At 40.8% G+C, this 24281-nt stretch overlaps 1 protein-coding gene and 1 pseudogene across 1 annotated transcript in view; one reads left to right on the plus strand and one right to left on the minus strand.

Annotated features, from left to right (window-relative positions):
• Ttc39b (tetratricopeptide repeat domain 39B) overlaps positions 1–13761 on the minus strand; it is a 121663-nt gene extending 107902 nt beyond the window's left edge. The window contains exon 1 of the mRNA XM_026398588.2: positions 13523–13761. Coding sequence (XP_026254373.2) covers positions 13523–13759 — 237 coding nt within the window. The 5' untranslated portion in view covers positions 13760–13761. The remainder of the gene's footprint in view (positions 1–13522) is intronic.
• A 3815-nt stretch (positions 13762–17576) lies between these two features.
• Positions 17577–21348, plus strand: LOC113189683 (centromere protein K pseudogene; annotated as a pseudogene).
• Positions 21349–24281: the final 2933 nt, after the last annotated feature.

A 24281-nucleotide genomic window follows, 5' to 3' on the forward strand; every position in this document is an offset into this window, starting at 1 on the left:
AATGGCTGTAACTAAATGTTTATAGTATGCCAGGCAGTGAATAAGGTGCCACAGCATCCAGCAACTCTGAAGAGGGCACTAGAATCCCCATTTGACTGATAAGACTGAAGCTCACAAAGAGGTTAATTAATTTGGCCAAGGTCACGCTGCCAGCAAGAAGCAGAAGTACAATCATGACTGCTGACCAAGCCTGTCCATGTTATTTCCTCACTTCCACGTGCCTTGCTTGGAACAGATACAAGTCTGAAATTCGAGTGTGCTGGTAAAAAGGCTGATTTTGTTTGGTTGGTCTTTTTTGTTTGTTTTGGCTTTTTGGTTTTTTTTGTTTTATGGGTTTTTCTTTGTTTGTTTGGTCCTAGTTGAGACTGGATACAGTGATAGTTCTTTTTACTCAACCAGCAATGGCTTAGAAATGTCAACTGTTTGTGCATCCTTCCAGCGGGAACCTAAACATGTTGGATAAATAGCAAGTGTCTTGGGGAATTAACTAGAAAACCAGAGGGGTGGGGGGGACAACGATATGAACTACATACACATCTGCTTTCTCACATATGGAACAAATTATTCTCGTGGGCAGGGGTAATGCACAAAGCTCAGCAACCTTCCTTCTGATGATGTCACAATGTGTAAGCCATGTCAACCACTGACCCAAATGCACCCTGCTCTCCAATCTGGCTTACTGATACCTAATACCTGTGCTTTATCCTCATCACCTATTACAGATGACAGATATGGAAAACAGGCCCCAGGGAACTTCCCTTATCTACAATAGTTTCCCTACCTGACCTCCTGCCAAGTGTGTGGGGAGATGCCTGTGGTAAATTTGGAGATTTTGTCATTGCAGTGGGATAAAATAGAAGTCCAGCGGGAGGAAAGCAGAAGGGAAAATGGGGAAGAGCACAGGAGGAACTGCACCTGGCCCCCACCTATAGCTGAACAGGCTGTTTCCAGTCCAGTAGCCCCAGGAAACTTCCCTTATCTACCCACCCTAAATGAGCCCACCACCAAAATTCCGCCCATGACCTGGCCCTGCTAAACTCTATAAAACTCAGACCCTAGTAGCCCATCAACATTTTGTCCTTGAAAATGTGCCCCTCCTTTGCTTAATAAAGCATTGCTGAACCATTGAGGTCTGTCTCCATTTCTTTTTCTTTTTGTATTCTCTTTCATTTGCTTTCAACAGATGCTCATTTTTTTATTTCTGCTTGGGAAATTTTATTTTCTCCTGATGATTTTTAAACTAAGCTGAAAGGAAAAGGGCAAAAGGGATCTTTACAGGGTGAAGGAAATGTTCTTAAAATGGACTATGGTGATGGCTACACAACTCTATAAATTTAATAAAATCATAGAACACTTAAAAGCAGTGAACTTTGGGCTGGGGGTGTACCTCAGTAACAGAGTGCTTGCCTAACAAGTGCAAAGTTCAGGGCTCAATTCATAGCACCACAAAAACAAACCAAAAGAAAAAAAGAGTGAATTTTATATGTAAATCACATCTGATAATGTGGGAGTTAAGTGTACAGAGGTAATGCTAATGGACTATGCAGGTAAATTGTCCCTCCTCGGAGAGGATAAAAGTACTATGCTGTTAGCACTAGAAGAAGTTCCTTTGCTGCTTTGTCTCTAAGGGAGAGAGGGTTCCTTTCCTGCTGAATCCCAGTTGGACGCCACAGCACAGAAGCCAAAGGGATAGGTAGCCAGGGAAGCTAGCTAGCATCTGGAGGGAAGGAAGGAAGCAGAATCTGGAAGACTGGAAGAGGAAGAATACCTACAGGAGATCTTAAAGGATGAAAAGAATAAGCCAGTTGAGAGAACAGCAGATGAAAGAATTGGGAAATGACAAAGGACCACCTTTTGGGAAACTGGGCATAAGAAACCACAATCACTTCAAAACAGCAAATGTGAAAAGTCCATGTTAGGAACTCCAGATTGTAGGACTGGCCCCAGACCTACTAAGAAATGCTGGCAGTAGGACCCAGTATGTGCATCTTAACAAGCCACCTGCTCCCATCCTGATAATTTTTATACTCATTAAAATGTGAGAACCACTGAACTAGACCCTAATTAAGGCCTTATATGTTATGCTGCAATGATCACATTTTACCTCAAAGGCAATAAGAAGCTATGAACAAATTTTTAATTTGAGAAACAAGGTAAAAGTGGATTGCTCTGGGGCACAGCAAGAACCTAGAGCTCCCTCAAGAACCCAGGAGTGTTTGCATACTTGTCACCTCCCTTTACCTTTCAGCTTCTTATATTGGGTAACTGCTACAGTTTAAATTGTATCCACCAAAGTTCATGTGCTATAAATTTAATCCCGGATGCAATAGTGTTGAGAGGCGGATCTTTTAAGAGTGATAGATTAATGCTAATATTAAAGAAGTTATTTATTGCAAGAGTGAAGTGTGACAAAAACCACCTCAGCCTCCTCTTTCTCTTATATGCATCCACGCTCTCTCACATGAGATGTCAGGTTAGGATGCAGCAAGATCTTTGCTGGATATAGCCCCTCAGTCTTTACTATCCCAGCCTCTAGAACTATAAGAAACACATCTCTGTTCATAAATTACCCAGTCTCAGAGGTTCTGTTATAGCAGCACAAAATGGACTAATAGAGTAGTTGAATATAAACATGCTTCTTACAGATCAGAGTCTCCTATTAACATATAGGTGCTACATAAAAACCCTCTAAGACTGTTTTCGGGGAAACAAGAGATTACAACACCATTTCTGTGTCAGTGGCAAATGCTATTTCCTATACATTACTGACATGACGAGTTTCCCAGCTGATAAGTACTAACACTGTTCAGTTGTAGATGGAGCTAGAATAGATGGCCCTTGAATCTGTTTACTGTTCTCTTTTGTGTTCAGTGGTTTCTCCTCTCTCTTCAGGAAAGGAAAGCCATGAGGGCTGTATATCTGTAGAATTTACCCAGCTGGAGTCCTGGGGATGAACCTAAGAGTCAACTGCACCCATCCTACAGGCTCCACCAGTGGAGCAGGACTGTTGTGCAGGACCCTGCATGGGCCAACCTTTATCCAATGCCTGTTCCTTACACTGCTGAGAAAACAGTGCCAAGCAGCAACATAGAGTAAGTAGCCTTAACAACCAAGTGCTAAGAGCCAGCATCTGATTCTCAAGTGCCAAGCACTATGTAGACCTTTAATCCACAATAGCCCCATGAAGTAGCTTCTATTGTCTCCATTTCATAGATGAAGAAACTGAAGACAGATAAGTAACGTATCCGAGGCTATGCAAGAAACAGCAGAGATTCAAATCCATGTCCATCTGACTCCAGAACTTGCACCACACCACTTCAAAGGACATAGCAAATAAATTTCTATTTTTCTCTTTCTTAATATATACTAGTCAGTTTTTCATCATTCCGATGAAAATATCTGACAAGAACAACTTAGAGTAGGAAAAGTTTATTTTAGCTCATGGTTTCAGAAGTTCATTCCATGGTCAGCCAACTCCATTGCTCTGAGCCTGAGGTGAGGCAGAACATCATGGCAGAAGAGTGTGGCAGAGGAAAACTGCACAGTTCATGGCAGCCAGGAAGCAGAGAGGGAAATCCAGGCATCAGGGACAAAATAAAAATCCCCAAGGCAGCCCACCCCATCTTAACTACTTCATCCAGTCACGCCCCACCTGCCTACAGTTATTACCCAGCATAGTGGTCCTTTCAAATTATTGATTCATCAAATGGATTAATCCACCAATTAGGTCCCAGCTCTCACAATCTAATCATTTCACTTCTGAACATTCCTGGATTATCTCACATATGAGCTTTCAGGGGATACCCCACATTCAAACCATAATAATATCTAATATTAATATCATGATAATAATATAAATATATCACAATAATAATAAAGTATTAAGGAAATAAGCAAATTTAATCTATAAGACTTACAACACATCATAAACAAACTTACACATATCCCCAGAAATCCCCTACTCCAGGGGTCAGCAAACTGCAAAGGACCTATGGGTATGTCAGCAGTAGGAATCATATAATTCCAACCTCTCGATTATACCTCTGTAGTACAGAAGCAACCACAGCAACACCTAAACATATTGGCATGGTTATGTCCCCAAAAAATTCTACTTACAAAAACAGCTAGGGTACAGGCTGCATTTGGGCTTCTTATGAAGTTTTCAGGCCCCCGACCTTGGGAAGAGGGCATAAATTTAGAGTCAGGGCACGTGGCTTCTTAACTCTGATTCGGTACCTAAGCCAACTGAGTAACCCAAACTTGTCATTTACTTTCTTTTCTAAAGTATGTATTCCTGCAGATTTTCTTCTCAATTGTCTGTAAATATAAGATAAAATTGTTTTTAACACACAAAAACATTATCTGCAGATTATTCATCAAATTTATAAATAATGAACAGTGATGAGATACCTCAAAGTAAATGCATAAAGGAAAAGGAATACTTTCATGTGCTAGGTATTCTGCAAAGCATAATCTGATTTCATTCTTCATAAATGAACAGCATCAGAGACGTTACATAATGAACCCAAGGTCAGACAACAAGGAAACTAGGACCTGAACCCAGCTGGCTGCTCCCTAAGAAGCTTGATGCTGCTCTGCACAGGAGGTGGCTGGTATTGGTCAATGAATATTTGACAGATGGCTCCGACCAGATGACTTATGAAGGCTTCTGAGGATAAGACCCTTAAGTCAAGCCCCACTTTCTTCTCTTCAAGACTCTCTCACTCTCTCCTTATCTATCTTGCCTGCCTCCTCTCAAAAAGAACAGGCCGCATTAAGTTTGAAAAATTATGTGAGAATCTGAGGTTTGTTGTTTTTTGTTTTGTTTAAGCTCTGAGTGGAAGGACTGTGTCATGTATTGAAAAAGTCCAGGAATCCCAGAACTTCAGGCCGCAGTGGCTGGAAGAAACAGGTTAGGAGCAAAGGAATGCCCAGCACATGCGCAGAAAAATGGTGACTACTCCTGCTGACCACACGAGTAGCAGGTCCAGTGGGCTCTGGCACGAACTTGAGAATCTATGTGGTGAAATGTAAGCCTCTAGAATTCCTCAAACATGTCTGACCTACTCACTGTATTTCAGTTTACAGTCTAGGAACTAAGATTGAGAAAGGGGCAAGTGAAACTACTGAAATGGGATACTGTTATTTCTCTTATCATAAAAAAGGAGGGGAGGAGAAAGGAAAAACATTTCCCAAATACAGAATACATACCTCTCCCAACTGTCAAAAACAAAAACAGAGGGAGGTGGCAGGGGACATCCTTGGCTGAACTAGTTTAAGGCCTACCAAAATCTGGCTGGAACACACACCATAGTTTTCCTACCTAGCCACTTAACTCCCTCATACCCAATCCTGCAGTCACATGGTCTCATGCTTCATCCATGTCCAGGCATATTCCCCCTGCTATTCCCTCTGCCTGGAGAATGGGTGATCTGTTTCCTCAGTACCTGCTGAAATTTCACCCCTTCAACTCCAGATCTAATGTCACCTTCGAGATGATAGATGTTAAAGCTGAAAGGAACATTATAGTCAGATAATCAATTTCAACTCCTTCATGTTACCCATGAGGAAACCAAGGGCCAAAAAGTTAGGGGACCCTTGATGTGACATCCCAGCTGAATGCCCCATAAAAGCTTTTCTTCTTCTCCTTGGAGCATAGGACTTACAAATGCTCTCTAATGTCCTGTCAAAGATGTCTATTTATGTCCACATTCCTGACCATCTTCTCAAGAGAGGTCAAAAATTACAGCTTACCCATCATAGACTAGTCAGTACTTAGTAAGCCTAGCATATACCAGGCCTTCAGTGGGTTCCAATACTCATTCTGCAAATACAACACAGGAAACCCAACTCTCTCCCTACTTTGGTAGGTCTCCCTCCCATCCGCTTCTATGTATTATCATTCGGATACCTAACAGGCCACCTCTCCATATCCCTCCACAACTCAGAATTTTCTTTTTAATATTTTTTAGTTGTAGTTGGACACAATACCTTTATTTTATTTATTTATTTATTTATTTATTTGCTTGTTTTTATGAGGTGCTGAGGATCAAACCCAGCACCTCACATGTGCTAGGCTGAGCCACAGCCCCAATCCCCACAACTCAGAATCTTAAAGGCACACAATATACTCCACTGTGTGGTGTGTAAGACTAAATGCTCTTCCTACCCACGATGGTGAACTTTAGGTGTCAACTTAACTGTATTAAGAGATACCCAGACAGCCAACAAAGCATTATTTCTGGGCATGTCTGTAAAGTAGTTCCAGAAGTGATTGGCTTTTAAATCAGTGGACTGAGTAAGGAAGGTTCACCATCATCAAGCACCATTCTATTGGCTGTGGGCCTAAACAAAACAAAAAGGCAGAGGCAATGTGAATTTGTTTTTTCCTCTCTCTTTTGAAACTGAGATATCCATCTCTTGCCGGTGGGCATCAGAACTTAAGGTTCTTCATCCCTCAAACTCCAGGACTTATACTAATGGACCCCTCATGTTGTTAGGCCTCCAGTCTCAGACTGAGAGTTATGCCACCAGCTCCCCTGGTTCTGAGGCTTCCAGACTTGGAGTGAGCCATGCTACCAATTTTCCTGGCTCACCAGTTTGCAGTGAGCATACCGTGAGACCTTCTTAGCCTCCAACTCCCTCTTCTATCTAGTTACCTGCCCTATCCTATGGTTCTGTCTCTCGAGAACCTTAATATACTATCCCTCCATCCTCATTTCCTCCCAGCCACCCAAAGCACTGTAGGCTATCCCTCAACTTTGTACCTTATCCTGCTATTCCCTCCCTGTAAAACACTTCAAAAGCTCTCCTCATCCCTACATCACTTCTACATGGCTAACCCTATTCATCCTGTAATACCAGATTTCTAAGAAATGGCCTCCTCCAGGAAGCTATCCCTGACTCCTTCCCCCAGTGAGGTACCTTCCTCTTTGCTCCTAAAGCATGCTGGCATCCCTCCTTTTAAGGCTGTCACCCATCTCCCTCTAGACTACAACCTAGGGCAAGAGCTCTGCTAGCCTTCCCCCCAACCAGCACAGTATTAAATCAGACAGAATCATTCCCACTAGTTACTATCAAATCCACAAATACACACAATTTATCATTTTACTAAAATATTCAATATGTAGGTCCTATGTGTATCAGCATAATATGAGCAATACCAAGGGGACATATCCACAGATCACAGCTAAAAATACTTACTACACACACACACACACACACACACACACACACACACACATTCTCTCTCTCTCTCTCTCTCTCTCTCTCTCTCTCTCTCTCTCTCTCTTTCACACACACAGTCTTTAACTAAAGGGCTGAAAATGTGAGTGGCATTATGAACTCCCAGGTATTGCACGCTTCAAGAGTCCCTTTAGATCTGGGGATACAGCTCAGTCGGTAGAGTGCTTGCCTTGCATGCACACAAGGCTCTGGGTTCAATTCCCAGCACCACTACCACCACCCCCCAAAAAAAGAATAGATGGGATTTCAAAAGAGATTCAAGACTGATTGTTTCAGCAAAATTGCCTGTTGCTTAACCTGAGCTGGAGTTGAGACTGATAGTAAATTGAGTGTTCCTTCCACTAGCCTGCATTACCAATTTATAAATACCCTTTCTTAACTTTGCTCAAATCCAAACCCTCAAAAACTAACCACCTATGCCCCCTCACTAAGAAAATTCTCATTGAACCACAGGTTTTTCTGCTTGTATCATTCCCCATCCTCTGCACCTACCCAAACCCTTCTCTTCTTCCTTAGGTGACATCATCACCATTCAAGTTTGTGGTTACACAAAGAACCCAGCATTATAATTAAATGGCTCCTCTCTCCCTCCCTGTATCATTGACCCTCAAACTGGGGTACAGGCCATGAAGCCAAGTCCTCTTCCATGTTTTCACTAAATGACCCTCAAACTGGCCTCTCCTCTTCAACCCCACAGCCTTTGCTCTACTCCAGTCCTCATTATCTCCCAAGTGAACTGTTGCAACAGCCCCTAGTCCCACCTGCTGCCAACTCCACAATCTGCTACATCAACATCACCAGGCTTATCTTTCTAAAATAAACAATCTGATCATATTGCCTAGTTAAAAACCTTCCAGATTCCCATTTTTTAGGATATATATATCCCAAAGTCCTTAGCATGGCATTAGATACTTCAGCATGCAATCTGAACCAGGCTTTCAGTTTCCAGGCTCTCCTTCCCACCATGTGGATGCTCTGCTTTCACTGCTACCAACCTCAACCTCTACCAAGCCTGCACCTTATCCTGCTTTCTGCCTAGCACAATCCTGATCTTCTTTCAGGACCAAGTCCAATGACCTAAACCCTACTCTGACACAAAGATAGAACTAGTTGCTTTGTGTAACTCTTTTGCTAGACAATGCACTCAAGGACAGTAAGTCTTACTCTAGTGTGTATTTTCAGCATCTACAGACTTTTGGCATCTAGGAGGTGCCCAATGAACATCAGTGGAATGAAAGAATGAATCTGACTCTAAGAAAATCGTGGCAATTTTTATCAAAACTTCATCCAGACAGGAGTAAGCCTATAATCTCATCTATTCCTCAGGCTAAGGTAGAGGCAGAAAGACGGTGAGTTAAATGCCAGTATGGGCAATTTAGCCAGGCCTGCCTCAAAAAAAAAAAAAAAAAAAAAAAAAAAAAAAGCCAAGAGACCAAAACAAAGCCTTCATTTAAACTTTAAAGGGAAAAAATTTCTAGATCAAAATTAGGTTTTAAATATCCTGGACCAAAAAGAGAGCCATGAAGCCAAGCATAGTGGCCCATGTCTATAGTCTCAGCTATTTAAAAGGCTGAGGTAAGAGGATTGTTTAAATCCAGGAGTTAGAGATTAGCCTGACAACATAGCAAGACTCTATCTCAAAAAAAGAAATTAAAAAGTAAAGCAGTACATGAAAGCATCTGTCACATAAGCAATTTCTTTCCCTCAGTGTTTCTCAACCTTTCTTCATCATCACTTCCCTAAGGAGTGTTTATATATTTATTTTCCTAATTGCACCTCCCCATGAAATTTTAATTACATACATATTTTAAACATAAAATAAGTAGAGCTTTTATTCAGAATATATTCAGAATAGCTAAATAAAAATTGTAAATGTCAAATTCAAAACTTTAAAGATATTAACATTTAACCTTTCAAGAATTTACTAACAATTTAAATGTATCAAATCATATATGCAATTTGCTAATTCATGTAACTATATAATAACACAACCATTTTTTTTTTTAACAACAATCAAAACCTAACTGGACCATGGCCCACACCTGTAATCCCAGCAACTTGGAAGGCTGAGGCAGGAAACTTCAAGTTCAAGGCCAGCTTCAAGAACTTAGTTAGGCCCTGTCTCAAAATACAAAATAAAAGGAACTACAGATGTGGCTCAGTAGTAAAGTACTTCAGGTTCAATTCCCAATACCAATTAAAAAAATAAAATTCAAAACCTATTTTAGGGACTAGGAATGTAGCACAGTGGTAGAGCCTTTACCTAGCACACATAAGGCCCTGGATCCAATCCCCAATATCACAAAATACATACATAAATAAAGAATAAAGATAAGTTATTTTGGTGATCTTTTGGTTTACATGATAAAATAATATTAAATTTAACTAGCTACTAGTTATTCATTCAAGTATGGTCAATATTATCTGTTTCAGCACTTCATATAATTATTGTCAATACTGAAAAGAGAAAATGTTGAATATTTTATAGAATTAAATAAAATATAAACTACTTTCATTTAACCTTGAGAGCCAGGAGAATATAACGCTAAGTGAAGTAAGCTAATCCCCAAAAAAACAAATGCCAAATGTTTTCTCTGATATAAGGAGGCTGATTCACAGTGAGGTTGGGAGGGGGAGCATGGGAAGATTAGACAAACTGTAGATAGGGCAGAGGGGTAAAAAAAGATAGTGTAATGAGATGAACATCACTACCCTAAATACATGTATGAAGAAGACACAAATGGCGTGAATATACTTTCTATACAAGCAGAGAGATGAAAAATTGTGCTCTATATATGTAATATAAATTGTAATGCATTCTGCTGTCATATAAAACAAATTAGAATAAAAAATTTCTTTAAAAAAGAAGTTTTCTTTCTCCAAGTAAATAATTTCTTACTTCTCTTTTATTATGTAAATTAGGAATTCAAGTCATGCAAATTAAAAATTAAAGTAAAAATTATTTTAAACAAACAAACAAAAAAAAGAAACTGAGGGCCAAATGTAAGCCACATCCACAATGTAACTGATGGCAGCCAACTAAAGTCACCAATTAAGATATGATCAAGCAACTGATAGAATGTCCTCAATTGTTCCTCTTATGATAGCCATCTGATAATTTGCCAGGAATTTGTTGTATTGACCCTACACACATCTGTATATTTTCCATGAACTTGATGTCAATGTTGCTCACACGTAATACTAAGGAAAAACAGGTGAGAAAAGTGAAAATGTTAAAAGGATTTTGTTGATTGAGCTTTGAAGAACCACAAAACATTATAATATCTAAGATATTTTGTCCCCTTCAAGAATCAAATTTTTGCTCCCATTGAGGATACAAGTCCTAACCTCAGTGCTCCCATTGACTTCCATATTATTAGCCTTTCTCCCAAAACATAAAACCCCCTTCTCCATCCCCTTCAAAACACATTCGCGCACACACACATACAAAAGCATAGATTTTTGGAGCTGAGAGAAACTTAAGAGTTCTCTAGCCCAACTATTTTCAGTTGGGGAAACTGAAAGAATCCTTAGAGGTTGACAGACTTGTTCAATCAAGATCACTAGTCACAGGGCTGAGGCTGTAGCTCAGTGGTAAAGTGTTTGCCTCGAATGTGAGGCACTGGGTTCACTCCTCAGCACCACATAAAAAATAGTTGTAGATGTGCTCATCTACAACTAAATAAATATTTTTTTAAAAAATCACTAGTCTTGGCAGGGTCTGTCTGTCTTGTTCATTGTTATATCTCCAGGCTAGAACAGGGCTTGGCACCTAGGATAATCAGATGTCTCCACATATAAATGACTCTTTGACTATGGAGCAAATTAGTCTCCATAAATGTACATATAATAATAGTGAACAACTATGGGGTAAAGAGAGCTGAGAGCCCAGTTTACCTAATTCTAAACATAATACTTTTCCAACTTTCGACTTTGTCCCTTTTTACTTCTCAAGAGTATCATATAATGGTGATAAAAACAGCATTCTTCTTAAGAGAATGAATTTCTTTTTTATGCATTTAATTATTATCAAATGATGAAGAGAAAATGCTGACTACTTTAACAGAATTAAATAGTAACATGTAAACTTTTATCCAACCCTCAAATTTTAAGTCACACACAAAAACCACTAAGAGCCAGATATAAGCAAGGCAGCTTATAAATAAAATAGCTGTTTTCATTTTATACACCCTGAAAATTGAAGAACAGGGTTTTACTCATGAGTATGATGAGTTCTTCGGTCCATTTACGATTAGAAATCTTTTACCAAAAAAGTCAAGAATACTCAGTCTACAGCACCCTACTTCTTACTTGCTCACCCTGCCTTGAGCTATTTTCTGAAGTTTTTTTACATAGGTCATATCTTTCTACCCTGACTGAGAATCCTAAAGAGCCAAAACTGCGTCTTATTTTTCTAAGGCACCTACCAAGTTTGAGCACAGAGCAAATGACCAATAAATGCTTGGTACATTTATACTAATAGATAAAATACAATATGAGGGGCAAAAGTGGATTTGGCATTAACAATGAGTTCTGTTTGTACTTGCTGTCTCCTAGGACTAGCACAGTACCTGGCATGTAATAAATAGGAATCTAATAGTAAATGAACAAATTGTTTAATAAAAACTGAGACATTACCAAGCAACATCTTTTCTACATTCATTCATTCATTCAACAAACATATACCAACTGTCTTTGTGCCAGACCCTCTACTGCTCTGAAACCTATTTCCCCCAACAGAGCACTCCCCACCAGTTCACACATTTCAACACTTTGGTTCATCTTGTAGGTAATGAGTACAGCTTGAGTTACCACATGCCTCACTATGCTAGAACAGTCCCAGTTTACATCTATTATTCCAATCTAATTACTAACAGGGTCCTGTCTATAGCGCCATAGTCCCGCCCTAAACATAGCAAATCTTTTGGACAAGCAGCCCAGGATTCAGAAATTTCACTTCACATTTACTAACTACTCCCAATCTTTCTTCCTTGTTTAAAATATGATTGAACTAAATGATTATATACAGGGAGACAGCTGAGGACGAACCTGAGATAAACAATTGAGATCATACTGTGGAGAGATTTGCATGCCAGGAACCTGGATATTTAATGTAATATACAATCAGGAACCAAAAAACACTGAGGAAGAAATGAATGATGGTCAAAGAACTGTGAAAATGTAAGCAAAGTTCTGGACATCGTGCTGGCCCTCTTCTCTACCAGTTGTGCAAAGGTACTGTAGTTCTGTTTTTGTTGTTAGGCCCACATTTAAAGCATAGTATCAGTTAGTTTTCAGGAGTTTCCAAGCATTAAAGAGATGAACAGAAATTTTATCCCGCCTCCTCCAGGTCATCCACTATTGCATCATTTGAAACTGAAGCCTTCTTAGGCAGCGACTTGTAAAATTCAAGTCAGGTAAAATGGCAGAAGCCGCGGCTGAGGGGCTTTGCAGTTCCTGCGGCTGCCGCAGGAGCCTCAACTTCAACTTCAAGAGCAAGACAGCGCTTTCTCTGGAGCTGGCAAGCGCTGAAAGGAACTGTCAGTAAATCAACAGGTCCTGCGCGCCTGCCGCAGGGCCGCAGAGTGCTCAGCCCCAGGTGCGCAGTGACAAGAAGAAGTGGCTAATTAAATAGTTGAGACCACCGAAGGTCACTGACAGTTCTCAAAGGTCTTTCACTTAAGGAAGTGTCCCGGCACCCTAGCAAAAGCAAGAAGCATCACTGCCTGGGGGGGGGGGGGGGGGGGTTAGCTCCTCCGGCAGCCCTGGCCGTTCTGGCAGATGTCCCTCGGCTCCTTTTTCCTCTGGCTGCCCTCTCTTTTCATCGAACGTAAGCCCTTCAGTTCTGCCACCAGGAAACTTCCATAGAAGGCGAGATTCCCAGGTCCAGAACCCCAGAGGGCTAGTGTCAGGACTTCGGGGTCCTACTTTGGAAAGCCCGGGAGTCCATGGGAAGGCTCTGAACAGCTCCGAGCTCCAGGTCCTACGCTCCCGCTCATTCGCACCCACACGTCCCGGGGCCAAACTCGGGGTTCAACATCCCCTTGCCGGCACACCGCAAGGTCCCTCCTGTCCCGAAAGGAAGAGACTGCCAAGGCCAGATGCCCGCACCCAGCCCCCTCCTCTTCCCCTACCTCAGAGCCAGAGCGGGAGCCGGCAGGTCCCCGACCCGGACCCAGGGGGCGGGACCTCAGCCACCCCTAGAGGGGCTCGCCCATCCCTCCCGCGCCCGGGTGCGGGCTCCAGGGGTAGCGCCCGCGTTGCCCATCGCTAGTACCTCATCAGCTTCCAGCTCCACTCGGCTGCCTACAAGCGCCATGTTCCTTTTTCGGCTGCGGCAGCCCAAATACCAATCAAGAAACTTATAAGGTACTCTATTTCTTCGCTGGGTGCTCAACCAAGGGCTGGTGAGAGAGGAAGGAGCAGGAAGGCGCTCCCGCCGACTCCTGGGCGGGGCGCGCACACCGGAGCGCGTGCTTTCCCCGCCCCCGGCGCTGGCGGACCAGCGGAGCATCCATTTCCCGAGCGAACGCCCGGCGGCCGCCAGTTCGCCACTAGCTCCGCCCCTCACATGCATTTCCCCGCCCTCCGCATGCGGGGCAGCCAATCCGGTTCCCGCAACTCGCCTCTGTTCCCCAGCCAGTCACTCTAGTGGGCGGACTCACCCTGCGGAGAGGGCGGCGAGTCTGACCCGGCCTCTGGGAAAGTATCCCAAGGATACCAGCAGCTTCTCCCCTGCGGAGGGCTGGCGCACACCGGGAGCCTGGAGAGTGCGGAGCTCACACTGCCAAGGTCATGGGGCCCCTGGGGCCCGTGGAAGAGTTCCTCTTGGACCTTGGTCTGGTGCCAGTGTGTTTCCCTCGCTCTGTGGGCACTGCGTCTCTCCGATGGTGTCCGCAGGGGACAACCTTGGGTCACCGTATACTGAGAGGCCTCTGACACACACCTGCCCAGATACTATGTCCAGTGCATTCTCTTTTAATGGAGAAACTCTGTTTCCTTCTGTGCATGTTTGAAATTTTTTAAAAAAGGGGGGGGGATAGAAATTTAAATAACTTACAGCTACTCTGTCTCCCCGCACCAGATTATTTTACCAGTATCCTCAATGATTCCTTTTTTAATTTCAAATCTATGTGTATAATTCGTGTTTGAAAAAGCTCCATGGGGGTAGAGATACTGTCTTCTTTAAGACCGTTCCTCAGACTTAGAACCATGCCTTGCACATAGTTGGCTGTGTTTAGAATTGATTCCTGCTTCTGACCTATAAAACAACTGAACTATTCAATTGGAAAATTAAAAGCTATATTTTTAGGGTTAGGGGGATCGGTTTTAATTGACATACAACAAAGTTCACTAAGTTAAAGGGTGTAATTCCATGACAAGTGTTCACAAAACACCACTCCAATCACAAGGTAGAATATTCCAAAAAGTTCTTGGTGATGCTTTGCAGTCAATTTCCTACCCTTCCTCCCTAGCCTTTGGCAATTGATCATTCTTCTGGCACCGTATGTGATCCTTTGTGTCTAGTTTATGAAATGTTATTTAATAGTCATCCAGTAAAAATTATAAAAATACTTAATTTAATTGAATACTTACTATATGAGAGACTATATGAAGCCCATTGCATATATTATTTCATCTAGTCTTCATAATCTCATGAAATAGGGTGCTATTATTTTACAACAGATAAGTAAAAGGAAGCTCAGAGAGTTAAGTAATTCCTTGATTAAGTGAGGATGACAGAAGCAGATCTCCAGCAGTCTGACACTAAGGCTGGCTGGTAACCATTGCTCAGTGCTACCTCCAACCACCCTTCCTCTCTTTATCCCTGTTGGTTTCAGCACAGCAGCTGCCTGCACATGTCTATTACACACAATTTCAGTGAGTCATCTTTGAATTCTTGATACTTGCTCTGTGATTTTATTGAGTCACCATGTACCTTTATACAAGAAAGATAAAAATGGTTTGTACCCCAGAAAAAAACTTGAAAAACTATGTTAGATTGAGGTTGACAATTGCACAGCACTGAATTTACTAAAAATCACTGTATATTTCCTATGGGTGACATTTGTGATTATGTAAAGTATCTCAATAAAGCTGTTTTTTAAAAGTATTTTGGTTATATTGGAAACAATTTCTTTATTTACTTTTATGTGGTGCTGAGGATTCAACCTAGTACCTCACACATGCATCACAAGCAATCTACCACTGAGCTACAACCCCAGCCCAATAAAGCTGTTTTTAAAATGAGTTAACACATCCTTTGGGCGCTAAAGCAACTAGAGATCCCTTAATTCTAAGACCCGTGAAAGTTTCTGTTACTACCCTATCCCCATTCCTGTTTATGCCTCACTTTCCAAAGCTAGATTTCCTGTCTGAATTTCCGGATTCTACTCTATTAGTCATGTCTGATGCCATTATTTAAAGTACGTTGGTTCTTAAATTAATATCACATATTGTTTATGTGAAATTATCTCACTGGTGACTTCTTCTTTCCCATATGCTTTGTTATTCTGTTATGAATTTCAATTCCATGTTTTCAAAAGATGTAAAAATTTGGTTTTAATTAGTGACATGGCTCTGTTATGATGACAATCAAGTTTAACTTTTCAAAAATCTATACTTGGGGCTGGGGATGTGGCTCAAGCCGTAGCGTGCTTGCCTGGCATGCGGGCGGCCCGGGTTCGATCCTCAGCACCACATACAAACAAAGATGTTGTGTCCACCGAAAACTAAAAAATAAATATTAAAATTCTTTTAAAAAAATCTATACTATAGCTTGAGTTTGGTGGGAGTTTTGTTGTTTCTTTTTATATCAGGGATCAAATCTGAAGCACTATATGTTGTAAAATCAGATCACTATATGAGCAACACTCATTTTCATTATAAACACTGAATGAATAAATGTCTTCTAGCGACTAGAACAACTAGTCAAGCTTGCTTTGATGTCATCTTTCTTTTCCTGTACGTGTGTAATTGTATAAGATCATGGATCACAAATTCAAAAAAATTTTTTTCAAAAACAATCAGAATGGATTTGGGGCTTTTTTTTTTGTTTTTTTTTTAATATTTATTTATTTTTTAGTTATTGGTGGACACAACATCTTTGTTTGTATGTGGTGCTGAGGATCGAACCCGGGCCGCACACATGCCAGGCGAGCGCGCTACCGCTTGAGCCACATCCCCAGCCCCTGTTTTGTTTTGTTTTAATTTTTGTTTTGGGGTACCAGGGATTGAACTCAGGGGCACTCAACCATTGAACCACATCCCTAGCTCTATTTTGTATTTTACTAGAGACAGGGTCTCACTGAGTTGCTTAGCAACTCAACTCGCTAAATTGCTGAGGATGGCTTTGAATTGGAGATCCTCCTGCCTCCGCCTCCCCAGCCTCTGGGATTACAGGCCAGAGCCACTACGCCTGGCCATGGATTTGTTTTTAAAACAGAATTTCCCCTGCCAGATTTCTGGTAACATTATCCTCTGTCAAGTGAAATTATTCAGATATTCCATTTCCCTGAAGTAACTAGCATAAGGATTAAGCAAGAGTGGTGTTAAAATTGTTTCATTTTGAAACCACACATATTGGGAGCTGTTTGGGTTTCAAAATAAATATAAGGGATAATCTAATCTTTAAGATTTCTGATCCAAGTATGATGGTGCACTCCTATAATCTTAGCGACTCAGGAGGCTGAGGCAGGAGAATGGCAAGTTCAAAGCCAGCCTCAGCTAAGGATTCCTTTACAATTAAGACTAGCTAATGTGACTAAATTCTGGCCAATGGAATGCATTATTTTACATTTGATTTCCAGGAAGACTATCTGAGAGGAAATTATTCAATCAGGGTGTGTACCTTTTTGCACTTTTGCTCTTCTGTGATGATTGGAGTTGCTGCTGTCTTATTTACCATGAGGTAATATCTTGAAAATAAAAGCCATAATTAAGAATCATTAAACAAAAAGACAAGAGTCAAGGTTCTTTAAGCTGGGAGTGTAGCTTAGTGGTAGAGTGCTTGCTTAGTATGGATGAGGCCTTGGCTTTGATCCCAGCACTGAAAAAAAGAGTTCCTGAAAACTGTGGAGCTGACACACAAGTCTTTGGACTACCAACCTTCAGATTTCTATTATATGAATGATAAATCAGTGACTATCTTAGTTAAGCCACTATTATATTGTGTTTTCTGTTACATGAACACAAATCTAAATCTCAATGTGTATCTAATTCAAAGTTTTATTGGATAGATGTCCCAAACACTCTCCCATTCATTCCAGCAAAATCATTTTAGGACTTCTGGTCAGTGTCAGAGCAGAACAAGTAAGTGACTTAGCGCAATTATGCAACTTCCCCCAGATCTTCTTTCAGTTGTGCCTTCTTTTCCAGCATCTTTCCCCTCATATTGTCAGGGTCTCCTAGTGTTACTGCTGTTTACCGGTGGTGAGTCCTTATTTCCCCGATGCTGAAGTATAATACCAGAGAAGCACGCCGAGTGGAAAGTTGAAACTTTATTAAAGGACAGTAGAAAAGATTTCTCCCTGGAGGAAGAAGGGGACCCAAGAGGTGGAATCCATGAAAGGGGGAGGTCTTCCCTTTTTTATAGCTAAGGTTTACTTTCAGATTTCCTGCATTCCTATCGAGTGCATTCCTGTCCTTTGTTCTATTATCTTGCCATGGTGGAATGTTAGTGGGAAGACCCAAAAGGTGGGTAGTAACCTGGGCAGGAAGGGCGTTTGGATTAGCATCTCTTTGTTTGCTGAGAGCTGCTTCATTAACATTTCCTTGGGATGGGCTCCCGGCCTTGCGGACTTTTGAGTGTTGTGGTAAAGACCGCCAGCTTTTCTGTTCTCACCTCTTAACACCCCTTTGAGCTGTGTTTTAAAGAACTTTGAACTTTCCTGGACTCTATATTCTCAATACGGCCTTCATTCTTAATTTTACTCCACATTAGACCTAATTTACCTAACTACACTAACTACCTATCTTTAAATCTGGCTTCACTCGTGTCCCACAAGTCCAAATATTTTCAATATTCTGAAGGATACTAGTATCTTCTTTTTTTTTAATATTTATTTTTCAGTTTTTGGTAGACATAACATCTTTATTTTTATGTGGTGCTGAGGATCGAACCCAACGCCCTGCGCATGCCAGGTGAGCACGCTACTGCTTGAGCCACATCCCCAGCCTTAGTATCTTCTTTAAATGACATTCTTATTGTGTTTCATGTATAATAAGAGTAAACTGATAATTATCTCTGACTATCTTTAGCAATTCTTTTTTCATTGCTTCATTTAAGCCTAGTATTACGGCACTTCTGATTGGCACTTTGGGCTTATATCAGATAGTTTCTAAACTAACCTAGAGAAGAATCACAGACACAAAAGCTCTTCTTAAGACCTAAAAATAGTAGTATTTATATTTAACATCAGTTTCAACTCAACACTACTATGATTAGCTCCAAGTACCTCTAAGGCAGTGGTTCTCAAACTTGAGCATGCAAGTTAAAACAGATTGCTGGCCGTAACCCAACCACCAGAGTTCCTGATTATATAAATCTAGGGTGGATTCCCCTTGCCACTACTGCTGTTGCTGCTGCTGCTAATTCAAGAATCACTTTGAGAACTACTGCTCTAAAGCATGACAAGCAATATGAACTGCTTTGGGCATAGGAACACTATCAGGCTTCCAGACACGTCCACCTGAGAAACTAATGTGACTCCATTTTTAAAAATAAATAAATAACAGCAGCTTCTACCTCAAGGCCTGTCCTAAGGAAGGGGGGGTGACCCTTGTCCTTGGAAAAACCCACAGAGCACTCTTAAGCACATATCCACCATGCTGAGCTGTTTGTAAATAACCGGAGAGGTCTGAGGCACCCCGTGTCCCTGACTCAGTTAGGCTAGGTGAGGACCCATAGCAACCCCCCTAGCAACCTCCAATCAGCTTGAGACAGGGAAAATACCTGGAATGCCAGAGGACCCCCAAGTAGTTTATGGTGGTTGATAAGATGTTGGGAAACCATGTAGTTTAGCACGTACACCCTTCATGGCCTAAACCAATCAGTTCAAACAAATCCCCCTGTTGTACTAATCAATCACCCCTACCCAACTTGTTCCCCCCATTGAATGTGCTAATCAATGTTAAGAGTTGTTGTTTAGGGCTGGGGATTTGGCTCAAGCGGTAGCACGCTCGCCTGGCATGCATGCGGCCCGGGTTCGATCCTCAGCACCACATACAAACAAAAGATGTTGTGTCCGCCGAAACTAAAAAATGAATATTAAAAAATTCTCTCTAAAAAGCAAAAAAGAGTTGTTGTTTGATTTTCCCGAGGATATTGAATAATTTGCTGTGTGATGTTGTGACTCATAGAGTATCCCCCCAAAACCTATAAAATCTCACTGAACAAAGGAGCAGGATTCACTCCCTGGGACGGCTGCGTCTGGAACGGTTGTGAATCCAGGCTCCAGCTTGCAATAAAGACTCTTGTGTGCTTGCATCGGATTCGGCTCCTGGAGGTCTATTGGGGTCCCACGAATCTGGCATAACACACCAACTAAGTGTCCACTTCAACTAAACTGGACAGGTTCTTTGGTTAATGTATTACAGTGTGAATATTAATGTCTCCCCAAAATTAATATGCTGGAACTTCATAGTCAATGTGATAATACTAAGAGTTGGGGCCTTTTAGGAAATGATTAAGTCATGAGGGCCTTGCCCTCATTAATGAGATTGGTGTTAGACCAGGATGCAAGAAAAGACCACTGACTCCAATTAAAATCAAATTAAAGCAAGCTTATTATTTCGACCAGCCGGGCTGCCTTTCCCTCCCAAAACGGCGGGAACAAGACAGCAACCCCACCTTTCCTACAGCCCAGCTTTATAGCCCAGAAAGTTACACAAAAGGGGGGTTACAGATAACAGAACTCTGACAAGCATCACACTAATGGTAGTTTACACATTTTTTTTTTTTTTTTTTTTTTTTGCTGGCCCCAACATCAGAATTTATGAGGACCATTAGAGCCTCAGAGAGGGTTGTTGTCTGGCCAGGGAAGGCCAATATTTATCAGGTGTCACTAAAGTTTCAGAGAGGGCTGCTATCTGGTCAGAGAGCCAGGCATGGGTGAGTTCAAGGCACGGGTAGGCATTCCAAGCAGGTTCAGAATTTGCAGTAATTTATAGTAAAGCCGAAATTAGCTTTTCATGGCTTTGTGGCAAGATGGCTCCCAATTTTAATAAAAGATCAGGTTGGGTCTATCAATTGGTGCCTTTATTTTAAAAAAGATTGGCTCTGCTCCATAGCTGATGCTAAGCAAAGCTGAGAACCAAAGCCTACAGCTCTGTGAAGAAACTGAAGCATAGAAAAGTTAAGTGACTTGCCAAAGGTCCCACAGCTTTTTTTCTTATAAGACTAAGAAAAATCACAAACCACATGTTAGTGAGTCAGCAAGATCTAGATCCCAATAGTACTACAGATGTGGAAGTTGTTACAGATACTGAAGAATAACTTATTAAAGACTATGAAGAAATATAGAAAGACATGGAAGAATTACTCCCCTGACAGAGGATGATCTGATAACACTGGGAACAGAAGAGTTCCAAAAATTAAGACATGAACTTGAAATGGTACTATCTACCATTCAGCCAAAGAATGAAAGTTAACGGAAGACCTAAAAAGGGAGAACAATGGTTGGATGAACTGCAACAAATAATGGAATCTCTTAATGAACTTTACAGTGAACTGAAAAGTCAGTTCGTGATATTTTCTGAAACAAAAATCTTTAGTGAGCTGAAAACTAAAATGCTTAATATAAAAGCATTTAAGGAGAAACTCTTGATTACTTTGGGTGAGTTTCTAGAAGACCATTTTCCTCTGCCTGATGGGAATGTTAAAAAGAAAAAGAAAAACATTTAAGAATCAACCAAAAGTTGATAACAATGCATGAAATATTAGAAATTCTTATAAATAGATTATTTGATGCTCCACATGATTCATATGTCAAAATCAGTGATTCCTTTTGGCCACCTTATATTGAGCTGGTGCTGCGTAATGGAATTGCCTTGAGACATCCAGAAGATCCAACCAGATTGAGATTAGAAGCCTTCCATCACTAAAAGGATGTTCTTTTTTCATAACAGGAAAGAATCTTGTCATCTAAGGATAATGGAAACAGGACTATTTGAATAAAAGAATATTATTTGCAAATCGAAGTAATAGCCTATCTTTCTTTTATCCTTAAGTGACATGTGTTGCCATTTCTTCATTTTAAAAATGGTCCTTTCTTATTCATTCAGTGCTATGGTGCTTTAAACTGTACAAAGAAAGCAAGTAAAAAATATTGTAGATTTATGAAGCATTAATATACTTTGCCTCATTCGATGTTCTTTGGAAAATTCTTTGTTAATTTAGGATATTCCTAATGTAATACTTTTCAATTTTATGGCAGTATATTTTATGCATTTTAAGTTTCATTTGTATTTAGGAATTATAATGGAAAGGTCATTTAATTTGCTAATGTTTATAAAATTGAAGTAATATCCCAAGGAGAAAGTGATATAATTAAAAATACCTAGCAAATCTAAAAAAAAAAAAAAAGATTGAAAGAAGCTGCCTTCTCCCTTCTACCACTTGAGAACACAACAAGGGACACCATCTAAAGAGGAGAGAGTAGTAGGCCTTCACCAAACACTAACTCTGCCAGCACCTTAAGCATGCACTTCCCAGCCTCTAGAACTATGATAAATAAATTTCTATTATTTATAAATTACCCAGTCTAATTCTGAGGAATGATATTGGCCAAATTATATTGTTATATTCTGTGCATGTACAAATATGTAACAACGAATCCTACCATTATGTACAACTATAATGCACCAATAAAAAATGGAAATAAAATAAATTACCCAGTGTAAGGTATTTTGTTATAACATCCCTGAAAGATTAAGACATGTTGCTACCTAACACACATGACCTAATATTAATGTCCCATCCAAATGAAAAACTGTCACAATTTTCTATTTGATTTTCTTCCAACAATAAAGAAAATAATCTAGGGGGCTGGGGTTTTGGCTCAGTGGTAGAGCACTTGCCTAGCATGTGTGAGGCACAGGGTTCGATTCTCAGCACCACATATAAATAAATAAAATAAAGGTCCATTGACAACTAAAAAAAATATATATTTAAAAAAAAAGAAAATAATCTAAGCGATAAAAATATATCTTATGTGACTCAATAAAACTAATTCTTTTTCATAAATTTTTATTTTGTCAAGATTACTGATGTGAGAAAAGAAAAAAAGAAACTAGTTTCTCACTGCTCCAGAGTCACAGCCTGACTCCCACGAGATACCAGACCACCAGTTGGAAAGTCTCATGTGGTAGCTCCTTGAGACCCAGGTTTCTGACTCCTGTTGTTTTGAATTGGTTCTCCAGGGTTTCATGAGCTGAATTTTTTTTTTTTTTTGTACCAGGGATTGAATCCAGGGGCACTTAACCACTGATCCACATCCCCAGCCCTTTTTATTTTTTATTTTGAGACAGAGTCTCCTTAGGTTGCTTACCACCTGGCTAAGTTGCCGGAGCTGGCTTTGAACCTGCAATCCTTCTATCTCAGACTCCCAGGCCACTGGGATCCCAGGCATGCACCACCAGGCCTGGCTCATGGGTTGAAATTTAATGTCCATTTAGAGTTTTTAAGAGGGTGAAAACAATCCAACTATAGTGTTTAGAAGTGGGGTTTTTGATAGGTGACTGGGATTAGATAAGGCCATTAGGGTAGAGCCCTCATATTGGATTATGGTGGCTTTATAAGAAGAGGCAGAAAGACACATGCAAGTGCTCCTTGTCTCTTTCCATGTGATATTCTGCACCACCTTGAGCTCACAAGGAAGCCATCAGCAGATAAGTCCTGAGATTTTGCACCTGCAGAACTGTGAGCCAAAATAAATATCTTTCCTTTACAAAGAAACTGCCTCAAGTATTTCATTGTGATACTGCAAACTGGACCAACACCCCAACCTTAAACAATCCACTTCAATTCTTTCAAGTTTGTGTGTGTGTCAAAAATAATTTGAAGGGTTATAGACTGGGCTATAGATCCCTGGTAGAGCACTAGCCTAGCATGCACCAGGACCTGGGTTCTGTCCTTAGTACCACAAAAACAAAACAAAAACACACACACACACACAAAAAAAAAAAAAACAGAATGAGGGGTTAAATAACATAACTTTCCATATCTGACTGCAATTTTGAGATTCTAGGGATTGAACTGAAGGAACATCTGCTTAATTCAGTTATGATGGAGACTGACATGTGTTGACTGGAAATAGCGAAGTAGGTCATTTTATGTGTCCCTAATTTACCAAGTATCTCACATAATTTCATCAAAATGTCAAATAGTTAATGTGCTAGAGGGTATTGAGAGTTACCCCTGGGCTGCATGTGGAATACATCGGCAGGCATCGCAGCCAGTGAGGGGATAGGTCTGGTATTAGGAACTTCCCATGGCACCCCCACAGGGATAGATTGCCTGATGCAGGTGAACTTTCTCCTCCACTCTGCCAAAGGTCCCACACAGCACCAGAGATGACGTGACCTGCTATAGCCACAAAGCCCCTCTGAGTTGGGTGTGACCTGTCAAGATGCCAATCAATCAACCTGCATGAAGCAAGCCTCCATCCCTGAAATCTTATCCCTGCCTTTGGTGTACCCCTTAAATAAACCACTGGAGCCATTTCCTAATTCTAATTGTCCAGCTCCAGCTCCTATGTGAGTTGGATCTATCAGGTGTTCCATCCTTTAAACCTAATTCTGGGGCTGGGGTTGTGGCTCAGGGCAGAGCATTGGCCTTGCACATGTGAGGCACTGGGTTCCATCCTCAGCACCACATAAAAATAAACAAACAAAAAAAGATATTGTGTCCATATATAACAAAAAAAAATTAAAAAAAAAACTAATTCTGACTTTGTCTTTTGTTCTTCACTAATTATTCTAGACTTTAATTTCTTAGGTGGCTTACTGCCAGAAACCATCTATGAATTACGCCAGGG

The sequence above is a fragment of the Urocitellus parryii genome, chromosome 4, assembly GCF_045843805.1.
Source record: "Urocitellus parryii isolate mUroPar1 chromosome 4, mUroPar1.hap1, whole genome shotgun sequence".
In the NCBI taxonomy this organism is placed as follows: Eukaryota; Metazoa; Chordata; class Mammalia; order Rodentia; family Sciuridae; genus Urocitellus; species Urocitellus parryii.